Raw genomic sequence first — 19,424 nt, 5'->3', positions numbered from 1 at the left:
TCCGTAAGGACCATGGGGAATAGCGGCTCCGCAGGAGACTGGGCACATCTAAAGAAAGCTTTAGGACTATCTGGTGTGCACTGGCTCCTCCCCCTATGACCCTCCTCCAAGCCTCAGTTAGATCTCTGTGCCCGAACGAGAAGGGTGCACACTAGGGGCTCAACAGGGTGCAACAGGCTCACTGCATCGAGGGACTAAGGGGAGAAGAAGCGAACTCACCTGAGTGCAGAGTGGATTGGGCGTCTTAGGCTACTGGACATTAGCTCCAGAGGGACGATCACAGGCCCAGCTTGGATGGGTCCCAGAGTCGCGCCGCCGCCCCCCTTACAGAGCCAGAAGGCAGAAGAGGTCCGGAAAATCGGCGGCAGAAGACGTCCTGTCTTCAACAAGGTAGCGCACAGCACTGCAGCTGTGCGCCATTGCTCTCAGCACACTTCACACTCCGGTCACTGAGGGTGCAGGGCGCTGGGGGGGGCGCCCTGAGACGCAATAATAAACACCTTGGATGGCAAAAAATGCATCACATATAGCTCCTGGGCTATATGGATGCATTTAACCCCTGCCAAAATACATAAAAAAACGGGTGATAAGGCCGCCGATAAGGGGGCGGAGCCTATCTCCTCAGCACACTGGCGCCATTTTCCCTCACAGCTCCGTTGGAGGGAAGCTCCCTGGCTCTCCCCTGCAGTCACTACACTACAGAAAGGGTTAAAAAAGAGAGGGGGGCACAAATTAGGCGCAGTATTAACTATACAGCAGCTATAAGGGGAAAAACACTTATATAAGGTTATCCCTGTATATATATATATATAGCGCTCTGGTGTGTGCTGGCAAACTCTCCCTCTGTCTCCCCAAAGGGCTAGTGGGGTCCTGTCCTCTATCAGAGCATTCCCTGTGTGTGTGCTGTATGTCGGTACTTTTGTGTCGACATGTATGAGGAGAAAAATGAGTGGAGACGGAGCAGATTGCCTGTAATAGTGATGTCACCCCCTAGGGGGTCGACACCTGAGTGGATGAACTGTTGGAAGAAATTACGTGACAGTGTCAGCTCTGTATAAAAGACAGTGGTTGACATGAGACAGCCGGCTACTCCGCTTGTGCCTGTCCAGACGTCTCATAGGCCGTCAGGGGCTCTAAAGCGCCCGTTACCTCAGATGGCAGATATAGACGCCGACACGGATACTGACTCCAGTGTCGACGGTGAAGAGACAAATGTGACTTCCAGTAGGGCCACACGTTACATGATTGAGGCAATGAAAAATGTTTTACACATTTCTGATAATACGAGTACCACCAAAAAGGGGTATTATGTTCGGTGAGGAAAAACTACCTGTAGTTTTCCTGAATCTGAGAAATTAAATGAGGTGTGTGATGATGCGTGGGTTTCCCCCGATAACAACTGATAATTTCTAAAATGTTATTGGCATTATATCCTTTCCCGCCAGAGGTTAGGGTGCGTTGGGAAACACCCCCTAGGGTGGATAAAGCGCTCACACGCTTGTAAGGGTTCTATCCTCTCCTGAGATGGCCGCCCTTAAGGATCCTGCTGATAGAAAGCAGGAGGGTATCCTAAAATGTATTTACACACATACTGGTGTTATACTGCGACCAGCAATCGCCTCAGCCTGGATGTGCAGTGCTGGGTTGGCGTGGTCGGATTCCCTGACTGAAAATATTGATACCCTAGATACGGACAGTATATTTTTGCCTATAGAGCATTTGAAAGATGCATTTCTATATATGCGTGATGCACAGCGGAATATTTGCCGACTGGCATCAAGTCTAAGTGCGTTGTCCATTTCTACCAGTAGAGGGTTATGGACACGTCAGTGGTCAGGTGATGCGTATTCCAAACGGCATTTGGAAGTATTGCCTTATTAAGGGGGGAGTTATTTGGGGTCGGTCTTTCAGACCTGGTGGCCACGGCAACAGCTGGGAAATCCACGTTTGTACCCCAGGTCGCCTCTCAACATGAGAAGACGCCGTATTATCAGGCGCAGTCTTTTCGTGGATAAGCGGGCAAAAGGTTCCTCATTTCTGCCCCGTGACAGAGGGAGAGGAAAAAGGCTGCAGAAATCAGCCAGTTCCCAGGAACAGAAACCCTCTCCCGCCTCTGCCAAGCCCGCAGTATACGCTGGGGCTTTACAAGCAGAATCAGGCACGGTGGGGGGCCCGTCTCAATGAATTTCAGCGCGCAGTGGGCTCACTCGCAAGTAGACCCCTGGATCCTTCAGGTGATATCTCAGGGGTACAAATTAGAATTCGAGACGTCTCCCCCTCGCCGTTTCCTAAAGTCGGCTTTACCGATGTCTCCTTCTGACAGGGAGACAGTTTTGGAAGCCATTCACAAGCTGTATTCCCAGCAGGTGATAATCAAGATACCCCTCCTGCAACAGGGAACGGGGTATTATTCCACACTGTTGTGGTACCGAAGCCGGACGGCTCGGTGAGACCGATTCTAAATCTAAAATCTTTGAACACTTACATACAGAGGTTCAAATTCAAGATTGAGTCACTCAGAGCAGTGATTGCGAACCTGGAAGAAGGGGACTACATGATGTCTCGGGACATCAAGGATGCTTACCTTCATGTCAAAATTTACCCTTCTCACCAAGGGTACCTCAGGTTTATGGTACAGAACTGTCACTATCAGTTCAGACGCTGCCGTATGGATGGTCCACGGCACCCCGGGTCTTTACCAAGGTAATGGCCGAAATGATGATATTCCTTCAAAGGAAGGGAATTTTAGTTATCCCTTACTTGGACGATTCCCTGATAAGGGTAAGATCCAGGGAACAGTTGGAGGTCGGTGTAACACTATCTCAGGTAGTGTTGCTGCAGCACGGTTGGATTCTCAATATTCCAAAATCGCAGCTGGTTCCGACGACTTGTCTTCTGTTCCTAGGGATGATCCTGGACACAGTCCAGAAAAAGGTGTTTCTCCCGGAGGAGAAAGCCAGGGAGTTATCCGAGCTAGTCAGGAACCTCCTAAAACCGAGCCAAGTCTCAGTGCATCAATGCACAAGGGTTCTGGGTAAAATGGTGGCTTCCTACGAAGCAATCCCATTCGGCAGATTCCACGCAAGAACTTTCCAGTGGGACCTGCTGGACAAATGGTCCGGGTCGCATCCTCAGATGCATCAGCGGATAACCCTGTCACCAAGACAAGGGTGTCCCTCCTGTGGTGGTTGCAGAGTGCTCATCTTCTAGAGGGCCGCAGATTCGGCATTCAGGACTGGGTCCTGGTAACCACGGATGCCAGCCTGCGAGGCTGGGGAGCAGTCACACAGGGAAGGAATATCCAGGACTTATGGTCAAGCCTGGAGACATCACTTCACATAAATATCCTGAAGCTAAGGGCCATTTACAATGCTCTAAGCTTAGCAAGACCTCTGCTTCAAGGTCAGCCGGTGTTGATCCAGTCGGACAACATCACGGCAGTCACCCACGTAAACAGACAGGGTGGCACAAGAAGCAGGAGGGCAATGGCAGAAGCTGCAAGGATTCTTCGCTGGGCGGAAAATCATGTGATAGCACTGTCAGCAGTATTCATTCCGGGAGTGGACAACTGGGAAGCAGACTTCCTCAGCACGACCTCCACCCGGGAGAGTGGGGACTTCACCCAGAAGTCTTCCACATGATTATAAACCGTTGGGAAAAACTCGACAGGTATTGCGCCAGGTCCAGGGACCCTCAGGCAATAGCTGTAGACGCTCTGGTAACACCGTGGGTGTACCAGTCAGGGTATGTGTTCCCTCCTCTGCCTCTCATACCCAAGGTACTGAGATTGATAAGATGGAGAGGAGTAAGCACTATATTCGTGGCTCCGGATTGGCCAAGAAGGATTTGGTAACCGGAACTTCAAGAGATGCTCACGGAGGATCCGTGGCCTCTACCTCTAAGAAGGGACCTGCTCCAGCAAGGACCCTGTCTGTTCCAAGACTTACCGCGGCTGCGTTTGACGGCATGGCGGTTGAACGCCGGATCCTGAAGGAAAAAAGGCATTCCGGATGAAGTCATCCCTATCCTGATCAAAGCCAGGAAGGATGTAACCGCAAAAACATTATCACTGCAATTGGCGAAAATATGTTGCGTGGTGCGAGGCCAGTAAGGCCCGACGGTGGAAATTCAACTGGGTCGATTCCTACATTTCCTGCAAACAGGAGTGTCTATGGGCCTGAAATTGGGGTCCATTAAGGTTCAAATTTCGGCCCTGTCAATTTTCTTCCAAAAAGAACTAGCTTCAGTCCCTGAAGTTCAGACGTTTGTAAAAGGGGTACTGCATATACAGCCTCCTTTTGTGCCTCCAGTGGCACTTTGGGATCTCAATGTAGTTTTGGGTTCCAAAAGTCACATTTGTTTGAACCACTTAAATCTGTGGAGTTAAAATATCTCACATGGAAAGTGGTCATGCTGTTGGCCCTGGCCTGGGCCAGGCGCGTGTCAGAATTGGCGGCTTTATCCTAAAAAAGCCCTTATCTGATGTTCCATTCGGACAGGGCGGAATTGAGGACTTGTCCTCATTTTCTCCCTAAGGTGGTTTCAGCGTTTCACCTGAACCAACCTATTTGTGGTGCCTGCGGCTACTAGGGACTTGGAGGACTCCAAGTTGCTAGACGTTGTCAGGGCCCTGAAAATATATGTTTCCAGGAGGGCTGGAGTCAGGAAATCTGACTCGCTGTTTATCCTGTATGCACCCAACAAGCTGGGTGCTCCTGCTTCTAAGCAGACTATTGCTCGTTGGATTTGTAGTACAATTCAGCTTGCACATTCTGTGGCAGGCCTGCCACAGCCAAAAATCTGTAAATGCCCACTCCACAAGGAAGGTGGGCTCATCTTGGGCGGCTGCCCGAGGGGTCTCGGCTTTACAACTTTGCCGAGCAGCTACTTGGTCAGGAGCAAATGCGTTTGTAAAATTATACAAAATTGATATCCTGGCTGAGGAGGACCTGGAGTTCTCTCATTTGGTGCTGCAGAGTCATCCGCACTCTCCCGCCCGTTTGGGAGCTTTGGTATAATCCCCATGGTCCTTACGGAGTCCCCAGCATCCACTTAGGACGTTAGAGAAAATAAGAATTTACTTACCGATAATTCTATTTCTCATAGTCCGTAGTGGATGCTGGGCGCCCATCCCAAGTGCGGATTGTCTGCAATACTTGTACATAGTTATTGTTACAAAAATCGGGTTATTATTGTTGTGAGCCATCTTTCAGAGGCTCCTCTGTTATCATGCTGTTAACTGGGTTCAGATCACAGGTTATACGGTGTGATTGGTGTGGCTGGTTTGAGTCTTACCCGGGATTCAAAATCCTTCCTTATTGTGTACGCTCGTCCGGGCACAGTATCCTAACTGAGGCTTGGAGGAGGGTCATAGGGGGAGGAGCCAGTGCACACCAGATAGTCCTAAAGCTTTCTTTAGATGTGCCCAGTCTCCTGCGGAGCCGCTATTCCCCATGGTCCTTACGGAGTCCCCAGCATCCACTACGGACTATGAGAAATAGAATTATCGGTAAGTAAATTCTTATTATATATATATAAAATCTATCCTTTTAAGTGTATTACATTGTAAATATTGAAATTGTTTCCAAACGGTAACGCAGTCGCTTCTACTTCATTATAGGGAGGAACGCATAAAATATTGGATCAGTGCAACTTGCCACTTACCGGAAAACAGTGTGTGGATCGGATCATTACAGAGAAGGTAAAAGGCTTCATTTTTCCCTGTTCTGATTTCGGCATCTCTGCAATGTATACCGATGTATGTGGTTTTGTAACCGGCATTGTTGAATTTAAGTGTTTAAAGTGTCTAAATCCCAGCAGTATATAATCAATAACACGGATTCGGTTGAGCGCCCTCTTGGTCTGCTGCATTCCATACAAATAAACCTGACAAGCATCCTAGGGGTGACAATCTGCCTGCAGTAATTCATCATTTGTATCTGGCTTAATGCAGTATGAGTTTGCATTGTGAATGTTATCAAACTCATGTAGAGAACTGCAGTAAGGAAACATCTCTCGGTGATCACTTCTTTCTCGTGGGCTGCATCAATACTCAATTCATCAGTTTACTAGGAACTAGTAACCTCTCTGCAGCATGAGGCAAAAAAACAGTTTTTATACTGTATTTTTATTTATAAATAGCTCCTTTCCTCCTGTCTAGCCTGCGGTCTGCTCTTATCTGCAGTGTGCTAGTGTCAGATGTCATTTCCCCCAGCAATGCTATGGTGGCATGTTATGTTCATGCCTGGCCACGTCTGTATTACTGTGTCATTTATAGTTTCAGGACAGTATAAGAGTATGTTGCAGAATTACTTATGATGACTAAACCTTTATGTTTACCTCTACAGACGTGTCCGAAACATTTATATTGTTACTGTATCCAATTGATTTACGCCTAAACCATTTTTTTCACTTTAAGGATCATTTCTTAAAGGGGAGATGTATCAAGATGTCACTTATCTTAACGCTAAGAGACATCCTGCATTCTGGAGTGTTGTTTCCCAAACTCACCCCTCCGGTGATCTCTGTCCCTCCGTATTGCACAAGCATAGTGCTAGTGCGGAGGTGAAACATAATGGCTAGTGAGCAGCCACAGTGCACCTAAGCAAACTGCGCATGCAGGAATACACCAGCAAGAGCGCATGGAGGTGGCAGGGGCACTGTAAGGAATAACAATGCCATCCTCAGTTGGCGTCATGTGTTAGTGGATGAGCTTAAGAGTAAACAAAGGCACAGCTAGAAAAAAGGGGTTATCACCACTTGATACATTGACCTTTTAATATTTAGAAAGCATTAACTTATGGTGCAGTACACAAGATAAGGTCAAGTACTGGGAATTGCATTCAGTAACAGGCACAAGAGAAGCAACACAGTTACAGTGACATTATCGGGACTTCTCTAAGCCTAGGAAGGTCCCTGAGATGACTAGCAAGCATGACATTATCAGGATTCCTCTAAGCCTAGGAAGGTCCGAGATGACTAGTAAGCATGACATTATCAGGACTCCTCTAAGCCTAGGAAGGACTCTGAGATGACTAGCAAGCATGATATTATCATGGACTCCTCTAAGCCTAGGAAGGTCCCTGAGATGACTAGCAAGCAGGACATTATCGGGACTCCTCTAAGCCTAGGAAGGTTCCTGAGATGACTAGCAAGCATGACATTATCAGGACTCCTCTAAGCCTAGGAAGGTCCCTGAGATGACTAGCAAGCATGACATTATCGGAGACTCCTCTAAGCCTAGGAAGGTGGCTGAGATGACTAGTAAGCATGACATTATCGGAGACTCCTCTAAGCCTAGGAAGGTGGCTGAGATGACTAGCAAGCATGTAATTATCGGGACTCCTTTAAGCCTAGGAAAGACTCTGAGATGACTAGCAAGCACAATATTATCGGGACTCCTCTAAGCCTAGGAAGGTCCCTGAGCTGACTAGCCGTTATGACATTATCGGGACTCCTCTAAGCCTAGGAAGGTCCCTGAGATGACTAGCAAGCATGACACTATCGGGACTCCTCTAAACCTAGGAAGGTCCCTGAGATGCTTGCTAGTCATGACAACATTGGGACTCCTAAGACTAAGAAGGTCCCTGAGATGACTAGCAAGCATGACATTATCGGAGACTCCTCTAAGCCTAGGAAGGTGGCTGGGATGACTAGTAAGCATGACATTATCGGAGACTCCTCTAAGCCTAGGAAGGTGGCTGAGATGACTAACGAGCATGTAATTATCGGGACTCCTCTAAGCCTAGAAAAGACTCTGAGATGACTAGCAAGCACAACATTATCGGGACTCCTCTAAGCCTAGGAAGGTCCCAGAGCTGACTAGCCGTTATGACATTATCGGGACTCCTCTAAGCCTAGGAAGGTCCCTGAGATGACTAGCAAGCATGACATTATCGGGACTCCTCTAAGCATAGGAAGGTCCCTGGGATGACTAGCAAGCATGACATTATTGAAATACTTAATTTAGGAAAATACAGTAATCTGTAGGTTTTAAGAGCTTGTGTGACCTTGTTTTATATTTAGTTTTGCCTCATAAACCGTAATTTGATAGCAGATCCGCTAAAACCTAAACAAATGAAACGCTTATGTTAAGGTTGCACAAACAGCGGTGTGAATATTGGCACAGTATATATTGGCTAGCAGATGCTGTATTCTGCATGCTAATGGATTCATCTTAATGCGCTATCCAGGCGAGCAGGGAAGATGGGCAGATTAATATCTTGTGATTGAATCAGGGTCCTGTATGAGGTATAATATTGCTTGCAGAGAAGGAAATGGACCTCCTGAAATTCTTACTGCTATTTTTTCTAGACCCTTTCCAATCTAATAATAACCAGATGTTTATTTATATGTGTATGTAATAGGCTGTCTTTGATGTGGACAAAAAGAATGGTCTGACTCTGATTGAAGTCGGTGAAGGTATATCTGTGGACGACATTAAGAAATGTACCGGCTGTGACTTCTCAGTAAGTACCTGGGTTTAAGAATAAGAGTTTTTTTTCTTCTACTATGTTTAGCTGTTTTATCCCTGACAGATTGATGTTGTTGCCACTATTTGCTGCATAGCACAAAGTTTTCTAGATTGTTGTTAATTATTTTATTTGTTATTAATTTAAGTATCATAAAGTACTGTCTTTCTTTTTATTTTTTTACCCTCCTCCTTCCCAAATTCCTTGACCTAATAATTTACTTAACTCAGCCTAGGAATTATTCTACAGTGAAATATATATACAGTATGTATATGTATATGTGTGGTTAAAAATTGATCAATTCCAGATTCAAAGACGGGGCTTCTCTTGAGTTCTTTTTCCCTTAGGGAATTCCTGATTGAGGCCTATAGAGAAACCCTCTCACCAAAGAAATCACCCGACAAAAAATTCACAGTTTAATTACAGGAATTCTTTATATAAAATAGACTTTAAACCATAGTCATAAAATTAACATGATACAAAACATCATAAGACCACAATTATTTGGACACACACCAAAATGCTTTAGATGTTGTAAGGTAATCCTCCTCACCTTAACGGTGTGTGCTCTTGGAGGAATACTCAGAGCAAAGGGATAGTGTACAATAATTGATAAAACCGGGATATAACGTGCAGAGAGAGATAGATTTGGGTGGGGTGTATTCAAACTGAAATCTAAATTACAGTGTAAAAATAAAGCAGCCAGTATTTACCTTGCACAGAAACAAAATAACCCTCCCAAATCTAACTCTTTCTGCACATGTTATATCTGCCCCCCCTGCAGTGCACATGGTTTTGCCCAATTGCTAACAAACTTGCTGCTGCGATCAACTCAGAATTACCCCCTATGGTGGTCATTCCGAGTTGTTCGCTCGTTGACGTTTTTCGCAACGGAGCGATTAGGTGGGAAATGCGCATGGTACGCAGCGCGCATGCGTTCAGTAATTTAACACAAAACTTTGGAGATTTGCACAAGCTCGAACAACGTTTTTTCCTCGCTCGAGTGATCGTAGTGTGATTGACAGGAAGTGGGTGTTTCTGGGCGGAAACTGTCGGTTTTCAGGGAGTGTGCTAAAAAACGCAGGCGTGCCAGGGAAAAACGCGGGAGTGTCTGGAGAAATGGGGGAGTGGCTGGACGAACGCAGGGCGTGTTTGTGACGTCAAACCAGGAACTGAACGGACTGAGGTGATCGCAGTCTAGGAGTAGGTCTGGAGCTACTGAGAAACTGCAAGGAATTATTTAGTAGCAGTTCTGCTAATCTTTCGTTCGCTATTCTGCTAAGCTAAGATACACTCCCAGTAGGCGGTGGCCTAGCGTGTGCAATGCTGCTAAAAGCAGCTAGCGAGCGAACAACTCGGAATGACCACGTATATCCATTAATGCAGCTAGGATGAATACACATTTAGTGCTTTTTCTGTGCATTTTGCATGTGCAATATAGATGTAAGATTAGAGTGCCTAATAGCACAAGTATTATCAGTGTATGTAGAACTTTCTTTTTCAGAAGCCATATTGCGAGCTCAACCCCTGAACCTATCAGGTCCACTAACAGCTAGTGACATCACTGAGCCACGAGGCATGGTCAAACCACATTATGAATACAGGCTGCGCAGAAAGGGAACAGCCGCTGCGTCTTAGGGTGTGGCTTCATCAAAATGCGACTAGTACACACGAGGGGACCGTGCTGATGAAGTTGATATGCAACACTTGTATATTGTGTGTGATGGAATCTGTGTACGGAGCACAATGGAACTTGTTTTGGAAAAAAAGCTACGGCTGCTACATTGTGCAGATTCAGACTCAGTCACACACAGATATACAAATGTTGCATATCAAAATAATCAGCACAGTCGCTTGGTGCTTCCTACCTGCATTATGTTGCGAGCAAAATGCATTTTCGTCAAAAAAGACTCCTGGCACTGGCAGAGTCTCCACGGACATGGCGCACACAGAGAGGGGCTGCAATTATGTATAAGGACACATCTGTAGGTATCCCTGAGTGAAGGGATATTATAGCAAGCCTACTTTATTTGTGTTACAGGCACTGGCGGATTTTGCCTAGGCCTTGCAGGACTGCAGCCACCCAGTAAAATCCACCACCCGCAGGGACTGCATGGCAGTGGCTTCCATTGGAAGCATCACCTGCTAAGCACAGCCAGACAGGAAGTCCCAGGTGGAGGTGTTTTTTCCCCCTTGGACTGCTAGTCCGGACTGTGAAAGCAGAGAGAGTGCTTCCAGTGGGAAGCCACTCCCCTGCTATAACGACACCCCTATCTGGCTTCTACGGGCTGCAGCCGATGCAGTCCCTAGAAACCTAAGCTGCTTGTTAACTTGTGTGCATGAGCACAAGCTGCACATTTTAGCGCAGCAGACAGAGAGCAGCCCACACAGCAGACCCTCCTGGAATTGCAGGTAGAAGCCACCGCTGGTTACGGGCATACAGTGGGCCTTATTCGGGTTTGTTAGCAAACCAAAAAAGTCAGCAATTGGGCAGAAGCATGTTGCACTGCAGGTGGGGCAGATGTAACATGTGCAGAGAGAGTTAGATTTGGGTGGGGTGTGTTCAAAGTGAAATCTAAATTGCAGTGTAGAAATAAAGCAGCCAGTATTTACCCTTCACAGAAACAATATAACCCACCCAAATCTAACTCTCTCTGCACATGTTACATCTGCCCCACCTGCAGTGCAACATGGTTTTGCCCAATTGCTAACTTTTTTGGCTTGGTAACAACTCTGAATAACCTCTGTTTCACTATATGTTGGCATAAACTGCTGTGGGTCACGTTATGGATGGTATTACCCATACCAAATGTCTGACACTTTTTTGTTTTTATTTACCAGGTTTCACCGGACCTCAAACAGTTGCAGCAAATCGGTGATTAAGATCTGTGGTCGCTTTCATATTTTTTATGAAGAAGTTACATGTTCTAGGAATATTTTTTTCTTTCGAAAGCTCAATTTATACCAACCATCCAGTAGTTGTATTTCATCACTGAGCATTTGTTACAATGGGAGTAAAGTTATGGGAGTCAATAAAACAATATTTGATTAAACTTGGATTTGTACTTTGTGGATCTGCGGCTAAGAGTATGCTGATAAACGTGTTATATTGCCTCTCTCCATCTGTATGGCTATGTCGCTGTTTATGTACATCTGTCCGGTATTGTGCGAGCCTCCTGATGGACATCAAAGGCAACACCAGCAGTCTAGACAATTGCTAGTTCAATAATAAAGCACATGTGCCATTTTAACCCGTACAAAAAATAAAATGCCGTTTTCTGCTTTAATTATAAGAATCGTGTTGGTTGTGCTACATAAGGTCAATATTCATTATATTGACATGGTAGAAAGTAGGCAGACCATCCCTAGTGGTCTAGCGGTGACTTACTTGGTCCCGGCAGCAGCGACAACTTCAACGCCGGCTTCCAGGTGGTGGTGGCCATGTGTGGAGCAGTTCCGGGGCACAGACATCTAACTGAGCGGTGGTTCTGGTGAGTATTCTCCCCCCAACCCTCCCTCTACTGGCTGACTGTATTCCCCCCCCCCCCCCCCCACTACCCATAACCTAACTCTAATGTCTACATTCATTGTGGTGATGACATGTTTCCTGTTGACATTGGCAGTGTAAGTCTTATGAGTGCATCCCAAGCTGTTAACTAGATTTGGTAAATATTAGACTATTAGTTCACGTAAGGTACTGACCTTACAGTGATCCAGTTTGGCATGTCTGTGATGCTATGGGGATGTACAGTATCTGCTTTCTTAGAGGGGATAGTTAATTATTATTGTTATTATTAGTAGAAGTAGTATAGTAATTATTATTATTGAGGTACATTTTTGCCTCCTATTATTATTATCTACCATCTTGACCTCCATAGCGCTCAATGCCTCCATTCCTCACAGAAGTAAAAATATTGATGTGCTAAGGGTACTGCCACTGCTCTACCGCGCCGCTAGGCTGAGACCTCCTGGCATTTTCTCACATCCAATCCTTGCTTATTACCTATTATTCTGTAAAACAAAGGTGCAATACTTTGGCCATTCTCAGCCACAAACCATTTCCTTATTTCTCTGACGTCCTAGTGGATGCTGGGAACTCCGAAAGGACCATGGGGAATAGCGGGCTCCGAAGGAGGCTGGGCACTCTAGAAAGATTTATGACTACCTGGTGTGCACTGACTCCTCCCACTATGACCCTCCTCCAAGCCTCAGTTAGATCTTGTGCCCGGCCGAGGTTGGATGCACACTAGGGGCTCTCCTGAGCCTCTAGAAAGAAAGTATAGAATTAGGTTTTTTATTTTCAGTGAGACCTGCTGGCAACAGGCTCACTGCAGCGAGGGACTAAGGGGAGAAGAAGCGAACTCGCCTGCTTGCAGCCGGATTGGGCTTCTTAGGCTACTGGACACCATTAGCTCCAGAGGGATCGACCGCAGGCCCAGTCCTTGGTGTTCGGTCCCGGAGCCGCGCCGCCGTCCCCCTTACAGAGCCAGAAGCAAGAAGAGGTCCGGAAAATCGGCGGCAGAAGGCATCAGTCTTCACGAAGGTAGCGCACAGCACTGCAGCTGTGCGCCATTGCTCCTCATGCACACTTCACACTCCGGTCACTGAGGGTGCAGGGCGCTTGGGGGGGGCGCCCTGAGCAGCAATAAAAACACCTTGGCTGGCAAAAATACCACAATATATAGCCCCAGAGGCTATATATGTGGTAAACACCCCTGCCAGAATCCAGAAAAAAGCGGGAGAATAGGCCGCGGAAAAGGGGCGGAGCTATCTCCCTCAGACACACTGGCGCCATTTTCTCTTCACAGTGCAGCTGGAAGAAAGCTCCCCAGGCTCTCCCCTGTAATTTTCAGGCTCAAAGGGTTAAAAAGAGAGGGGGTCACTAAATTTAGGCGCAATATTGTATATACAAGCAGCTATGGGGGAAAATTCACTCAGTTATAGTGTTAATCCCCACATTATATAGCGCTCTGGTGTGTGCTGGCATACTCTCTCTCTGTCTCCCCAAAGGGCTTTGTGGGGTCCTGTCCTCAGTCAGAGCATTCCCTGTGTGTGTGCGGTGTGTCGGTACAGCTGTGTCGACATGTTTGAGGAGGAGGCTTATATAGTGACGGAGCAGATGCCGATAAATGTGATGTCGCCCCCCGTGGGGCCGACACCAGAGTGGATGGTTAGGTGAAAGGTATTAACCGACAGTGTCAACTCCTTACATAAAAGGCTGGATGACGTAACAGCTATGGGACAGCCGGCTTCTCAGCCCGCGCCTGGCCAGGCGTCTCAAAGGCCATCAGGGGCTCAAAAACGCCCGCTCATTCAGATGGCAGACACAGATGTCGACACGGAGTCTGACTCCAGTGTCGACAAGGTTGAGACATATACACAATCCACTAGGAACATCCGTGACTTGATCCCGGCAATAAAAAAATGTGTTACACATTTCTGACATTAACCTCTAAAAATGGGTTTTTATGTTTGGGGAGAAAAAGCAGGCAGTGTTTTGTTCCCCCATCAGATGAATGAATGAAGTGTGTGAGAAGCGTGGGTTCCCCCTGATAAGAAACTGGTAATTTCTAAAAAGTTACTGATGGCGTACCTTTCCCGCCAGAGGATAAGTTACGCTGGGAGATATCCCCTAGGGTGGATAAGGCGCTCACACGGTTGTCAAAATAGGTGGCACTGCCGTTTTAGGAACGGCCACTTTGAAGGTACCTGTTGATAAAAAGCAGGAGGCTATCCTGAAGTCTGTTTTTACACACTCAGGTACTAGACTAAAACCTGCACAGCGTGCTGCTGCAGCGTGGTCGGTGACCCTGTCAAACATACTAGTTTGCTAACATAAGAACATATTAAAGACGTCGTCTTATATATGAGGGATGCACAGAGGGATATTTTGCCGGCTGGCATCCAAAATGAATGTAATGTCCATTCTGTCAGGAGGGTATTAGAGACCTGTCACTGGACAGGTGATGCTGACTTTAAAAGGCGCATAGAGATTCTGCCTTATAAGGGTGAGGAATTATTTGGGGATGGTCTCTGGGACCTCGTATCCGCAGCAACAGCTGGGAAGAAATATTTTTACCTCAGTTTTCCTCACAGACTAAGAAAGCACTGTATTATCAGGTACAGTCCTTTCGGCTTCAGAAAAGCAAGCGGGTCAAAGGCGCTTCCTTTCTGTACAGAGACAAGGGAAGAGGGAAAAAGCTGCACCAGTCAGCCTGTTCCCAGAATCATAATTCTTCTCTCGCTTCCTCTGAGTCCACAGCATGACGCGGGGGCTCCACAGGTGTAGCCAGGTACGGTGGGGGGCCGTCTCAAAAATTTCAGCGATCAGTGGGCTCGCTCACAGGTGGATCCCTGTTTCATTCAAGTAGTATTTCAAGGGTACAAGCTGGAATTCGAGATGTCTTCCCCCCGCCGTTTCCTCAAATATGCCTTGCCGACAACTCCCTCAGGCAGGGAGGCTGTGCTAGAGGCAATTAATAAGCTGTATTCCCATCAGGTAATACTTAAGGTGCCCCTACTTCAACTAGGACGGGGTTACTATTCCACACGGTTTGGGGTACCGAAACCGCATGGTTCGGTGTGACCCTTTTTTATATTAAAATCCTTGAACACATACATAAAAAAATTCAAGTTCAAGATGGAATCGCTCAGGGCGGTTATTGCAAGCCTGGACGAGGGGGATTACATGGTATCCCGGGACATCAAGGATGCTTACCTGCATGTCCCCATTTACTATCCTCGCCAGGAGTACCTCAGATTTGTGGTACAGGATTACCATTACCAAGTCCAGACTCTGCCGTTTGGACTGTACATGGCACCGAGGGTGTTACCAAGGTAATGGCCGGAATGATGATACTCCTTCGAAAAAGGGGAGTTTTTAATGATCCCGTACTTGGACAATCTCCTTATAAGGGCGAGGTCCAAGGAGCAGTTGCTAGTCGGGGTAGCACTATTTTGGAAAGTGCTACAACAGCACGGTTGGATTCTAAACAGTCCAAAGACACAGCTGTTTCCTACGACACGTCTACTGTTCCTGGGGATGGTTCTGGACACAGACCAGAAATAAGTGTTTCTCCCGGAGGAGAAAGCCAAGGAGCTGTCATCTCTAGTCAGAGACCTCCTGAAGCCAAAACAGTTATCGGTGCATCATTGCACGCGAGTCCTGGGAAAAATGATAGCTTCCTACGAAGCAATCCCATTCGGCAGGTTCCATGCAAGAACTTTTCAGGGGGACCTGTTAGACAAGTGGTCCGGATCACATCTTCAGATGCATCGGCTGATAACCCTGTCTCCAAGGACCAGGGTATCTCTACTGTAGTGGCTGCAGAGTGCCCATCTTCAAGAGGGCCGCAGGTTCGACATACAGGATTAGGTCCTAGTGACCATGGATGCCAGCCTTTGAGGCTGGGGGGCAGTCACACAGGGAAGAAGCTTCCTGGGACTTTGGTCAAGTCAGGTGACTTCCCTACATAAATATTCTGGAACTGAGGGCCATTTACAAATGCCCTGAGTCAGGCAAGGCTTCTGCTTCAAAAGGCCGGTCCTGATCCAATCAGACAACATCACGGCAGTCGCCCATGTAAACCAACAGGGCGGCACAAGAAGCAGGATGGCGATGGCAGAAGCCACAAGGATTCTCCGATGGGCGGAAAATCATGTGTTAGCACTGTCAGCAGTGTTCATTCCCGGAGTGGACAACTGGGAAGCAGATCTTCTCAGCAGACACGACTTCCACCCGAGAGAGTGGGGACTTCATCCAGAAGTCTTCCAAAGGATTGTACACCATTGGGAAAGGCCACAGGTGGACATGAAGGCGTCCCGCCTCAACAAAAAGCTATAAAAGATATTGCGCCAGGTCAAGGGACCTTCAGGCGATAGCTGTGGACGCTCTGGTAACACCGTGGGTGTACCAGTCGGTTTATGTGTTCCCCCCTCTGCCTCTCATACCAAAGGTACTGAGAATAATAAGAAGGCGAGGAGTAAGAACGATACTCGTGGTTCCGGATTGGCCAAGAAGAGCCTGGTACCCAGAACTTCAAGAAATTATATCAGAGGACCCATGGCCTCTGTCGCTCAGACAGGACCTGCTGCAGCAGGGGCCCTGTCTGTTCCAAGACTTACCGCGGCTACGTTTTGATGGCATGGCGGTTGAACGCCGGATCCTAAAGGAAAAGGGCATTCCGGAGGAAGTCATTCCTACGCTGATTCAAGCCAGGAAAGATGTAACTGCAAAACATTATCACCGCATATGGCGGAAATATGTTGCTTGGTGTGAGGCCACAAAAGGCCCCAACAGAGGAATTTCAACTAGGTCGATTTCTGCATTTCCTACAAGCAGGAGTGTCTATGGGCATAAAATTAGGCTCCATTAAGATACAGATCTCGGCTCTGTCGATTTTCTTCCAGAAAGAATTAACTTCAGTACCTGAAGTTCAGACATTGTAAAAGGAGTGCTGCATATTCAGCCCCCGGTTGTGCCTCCAGTGGCACCTTGGGATCTCAACGTGGTGTTGAGTTTCTTAAAATCACATTGGTTTGAACCACTAAAAACCGTGGATCTAAAATATCTCACGCGGAATGTGGTCATGTTATTGACCTTGGCTTTGGCCAGGCGTGTATCAGAATTGGCGGCTTTGTCATATAACAGTCCTTATCTGATTTTCCATATGGAGAGGGCAGAATTGAGGACTCGTCCCCAGTTTCTCCCTAAGGTGGTATCAGTTTTTCACTTGAACCAACCTATTGTGGTGCCTGCGGCTACTAGGGACTTGGAGGATTCCAAGTTACTGGACGTAGTCAGGGCCTTGAAAAATTATGTTTCCAGGACGGCTAGAGTCAAGAAAATTGACTCGCTATTTATCCTGTATGCACCCAACAGGCTGGGTGCTCCTGCTTCTAAGCAGACTATTGCTCGCTGGATCTGTGACACGATTCAGCAGGCGCATTCTGCGGCTGAACTGCCGCATCCTAAATCAGTGAAAGCCCATTCCACAGGGAAGGTGGGCTCATCTTGGGCGGCTGCCCGAGAGGTCTCGGCTTTACAACTTTGCCGAGCTGTTACTTGGTCAGGGGCAAACACGTTTGCAAAATTCTACAAATTTGATACCCTGGCTGAGGAGGACCTTGAGTTCTCTCATTCGGTGCTGCAGAGTCATCCGCACTCTCCCGCCTGTTTGGGAGCTTTGGTATAATCCCCATGGTCCTTTCGGAGTTCCCAGCATCCACTAGGACGTTAGAGAAAATAAGATTTTACTCACCGGTAAATCTATTTCTCGTAGTCCGTAGTGGATGCTGGGCACCCATCCCAAGTGCGGATTGTCTGCAATACTTGTAAATAGTTATTGCTAACTAAAGGGTTATTGTTGAGCCATCTGTTGAGAGGCTCAGTTGTTTTCATACTGTCAAACTGGATATAGTATCACGAGTTGTACGGTGTGATTGGTGTGGCTGGTATGAGTCTTACCCGGGATTCAAAATCCTTCCTTATTATGTCAGCTCGTCCGGGCACAGTGTCCTAACTGAGGCTTGGAGGAGGGTCATAGTGGGAGGAGCCAGTGCACACCAGGTAGTCATAAATCTTTCTAGAGTGCCCAGCCTCCTTCGGAGCCCGCTATTCCCCATGGTCCTTTCGGAGTTCCCAGCATCCACTACGGACTACGAGAAATAGATTTACCGGTGAGTAAAATCTTATTTTTTGAATAGGGATCAGATGATGTATTTGTCAATTATCTCCTATATAATTTCCCAGATCTGTCACATTGTGACTGTGTGGCTAACTCTGGGCGTGGCTAGGAGCTCTCATTGGGTTAGCAGCAGGTCTATCACACCCAGTGCACAGCTTATTGGGCGAGAAACGCCCTCCCACACATGTTACATCCAATGGGAGGCTCTGTCCTTTGGCTGCTGTGTGTTCTTAGAGCAGGATTAACAGTGGGGCTGATGGAACTGCAGCTCCAGGTCCACACCCCAAAATAGGCCCACTGCATCTGCAGCAACAAACCCTCCAACAATTTACACATAAACATCGGGACAAATTCGAAAAGACTTTTCCTATACTTTGAATGGGAGTTTGGAGAGCCAAAAATCGGTATAGACCATAAAAAAAGGTCCTGTACCTGCCAAAAAGGTGCATCTGCAGCAAGTCTCTGCGCTGTAGATAGGGGGAAAAATCCTTTTACTGCAGCATCCTATGGGGTCATTCTGACCTGATCGTTCGCTGCAGTTCATCGCAGTGCAGCGATCAGGTCAGAACTGCACATGTGCCGGCGCCGCAGTGCGCCGGTACATGACTGACAGCCGACTGATTGACAGGCAGAGGCAGTTGCTGGGCGGGAGGGGGCAGCACGGCGCTGTTTGCTCGCCATTTTGTGGCCACGGTCCGGCCAACGCAGACGTGGCCGGACCGTGCGGTGGGCGGGCTGCTGCGGCTGTTTGATGTCACGCGCAGCCGCTGCGACCCGGGCAGCGACGAGTAACTCCCGGCCAGCCGCAGGAGCTGCGCTGGCTGGGAGTTACTCTTCAAGTACAAAAGCATCGCCGCTGTGCCATGCTTTTGTACTTGTCCGGAAATGGGGGGGGGGGGGCAGGCTGACAAGTGGGGCGGACTTGCCCTGTGCTGGGTGTCCCCCCGCATGTCAGGGTGAGTGATCGTGGCTGTGCTAAATTTAGCACAGCTACGATCAGGTCGGAATGACCACCTATGTCCTGCTGCCAGTCCGCCTGCCCCCTTCGGCATCAACATTCCCCACTCCCTAGCCGCGGCGCACGTGGAACAAAAGCTGCTGCGGCCACCAGCATAGATGTGTATGAAAGCGGCGCAGCGAAAGGCTTTCATAGCCCTCCCTGCGCTGCATACTCTCTGAGCCCCGGAGCCTCCTCTGCGCGTGATGTCACAGAAGTGCCACCCCGCCACAGCCGCACCCAGATCCCCAGAGTCCCTGACTCCGCAAC

The 19,424-nt window shown here is 47.8% G+C and overlaps 1 protein-coding gene across 2 annotated transcripts in view; it reads left to right on the top strand.

Moving 5' to 3' along the window:
- OXCT1 (3-oxoacid CoA-transferase 1) overlaps window positions 1–11,524 on the top strand; it is a 335,539-nt gene extending 324,015 nt beyond the window's left edge. For both annotated transcript variants that reach the window (XM_063961479.1, XM_063961471.1), the window contains 3 exons: window positions 5,621–5,701; window positions 8,367–8,468; window positions 11,313–11,524. In XM_063961479.1, coding sequence (XP_063817549.1) covers window positions 5,621–5,701; window positions 8,367–8,468; window positions 11,313–11,354 — 225 coding nt within the window. In that variant the 3' untranslated portion in view covers window positions 11,355–11,524. The remainder of the gene's footprint in view (window positions 1–5,620; window positions 5,702–8,366; window positions 8,469–11,312) is intronic.
- Window positions 11,525–19,424: the final 7,900 nt, after the last annotated feature.

Source organism: Pseudophryne corroboree, chromosome 1 (genome assembly GCF_028390025.1).
Source record: "Pseudophryne corroboree isolate aPseCor3 chromosome 1, aPseCor3.hap2, whole genome shotgun sequence".
Taxonomy (NCBI): Eukaryota; Metazoa; Chordata; class Amphibia; order Anura; family Myobatrachidae; genus Pseudophryne; species Pseudophryne corroboree.
Note: the sequence above shows the minus strand (reverse complement) of the source record. Positions and strands in the feature narration are given on the sequence as shown.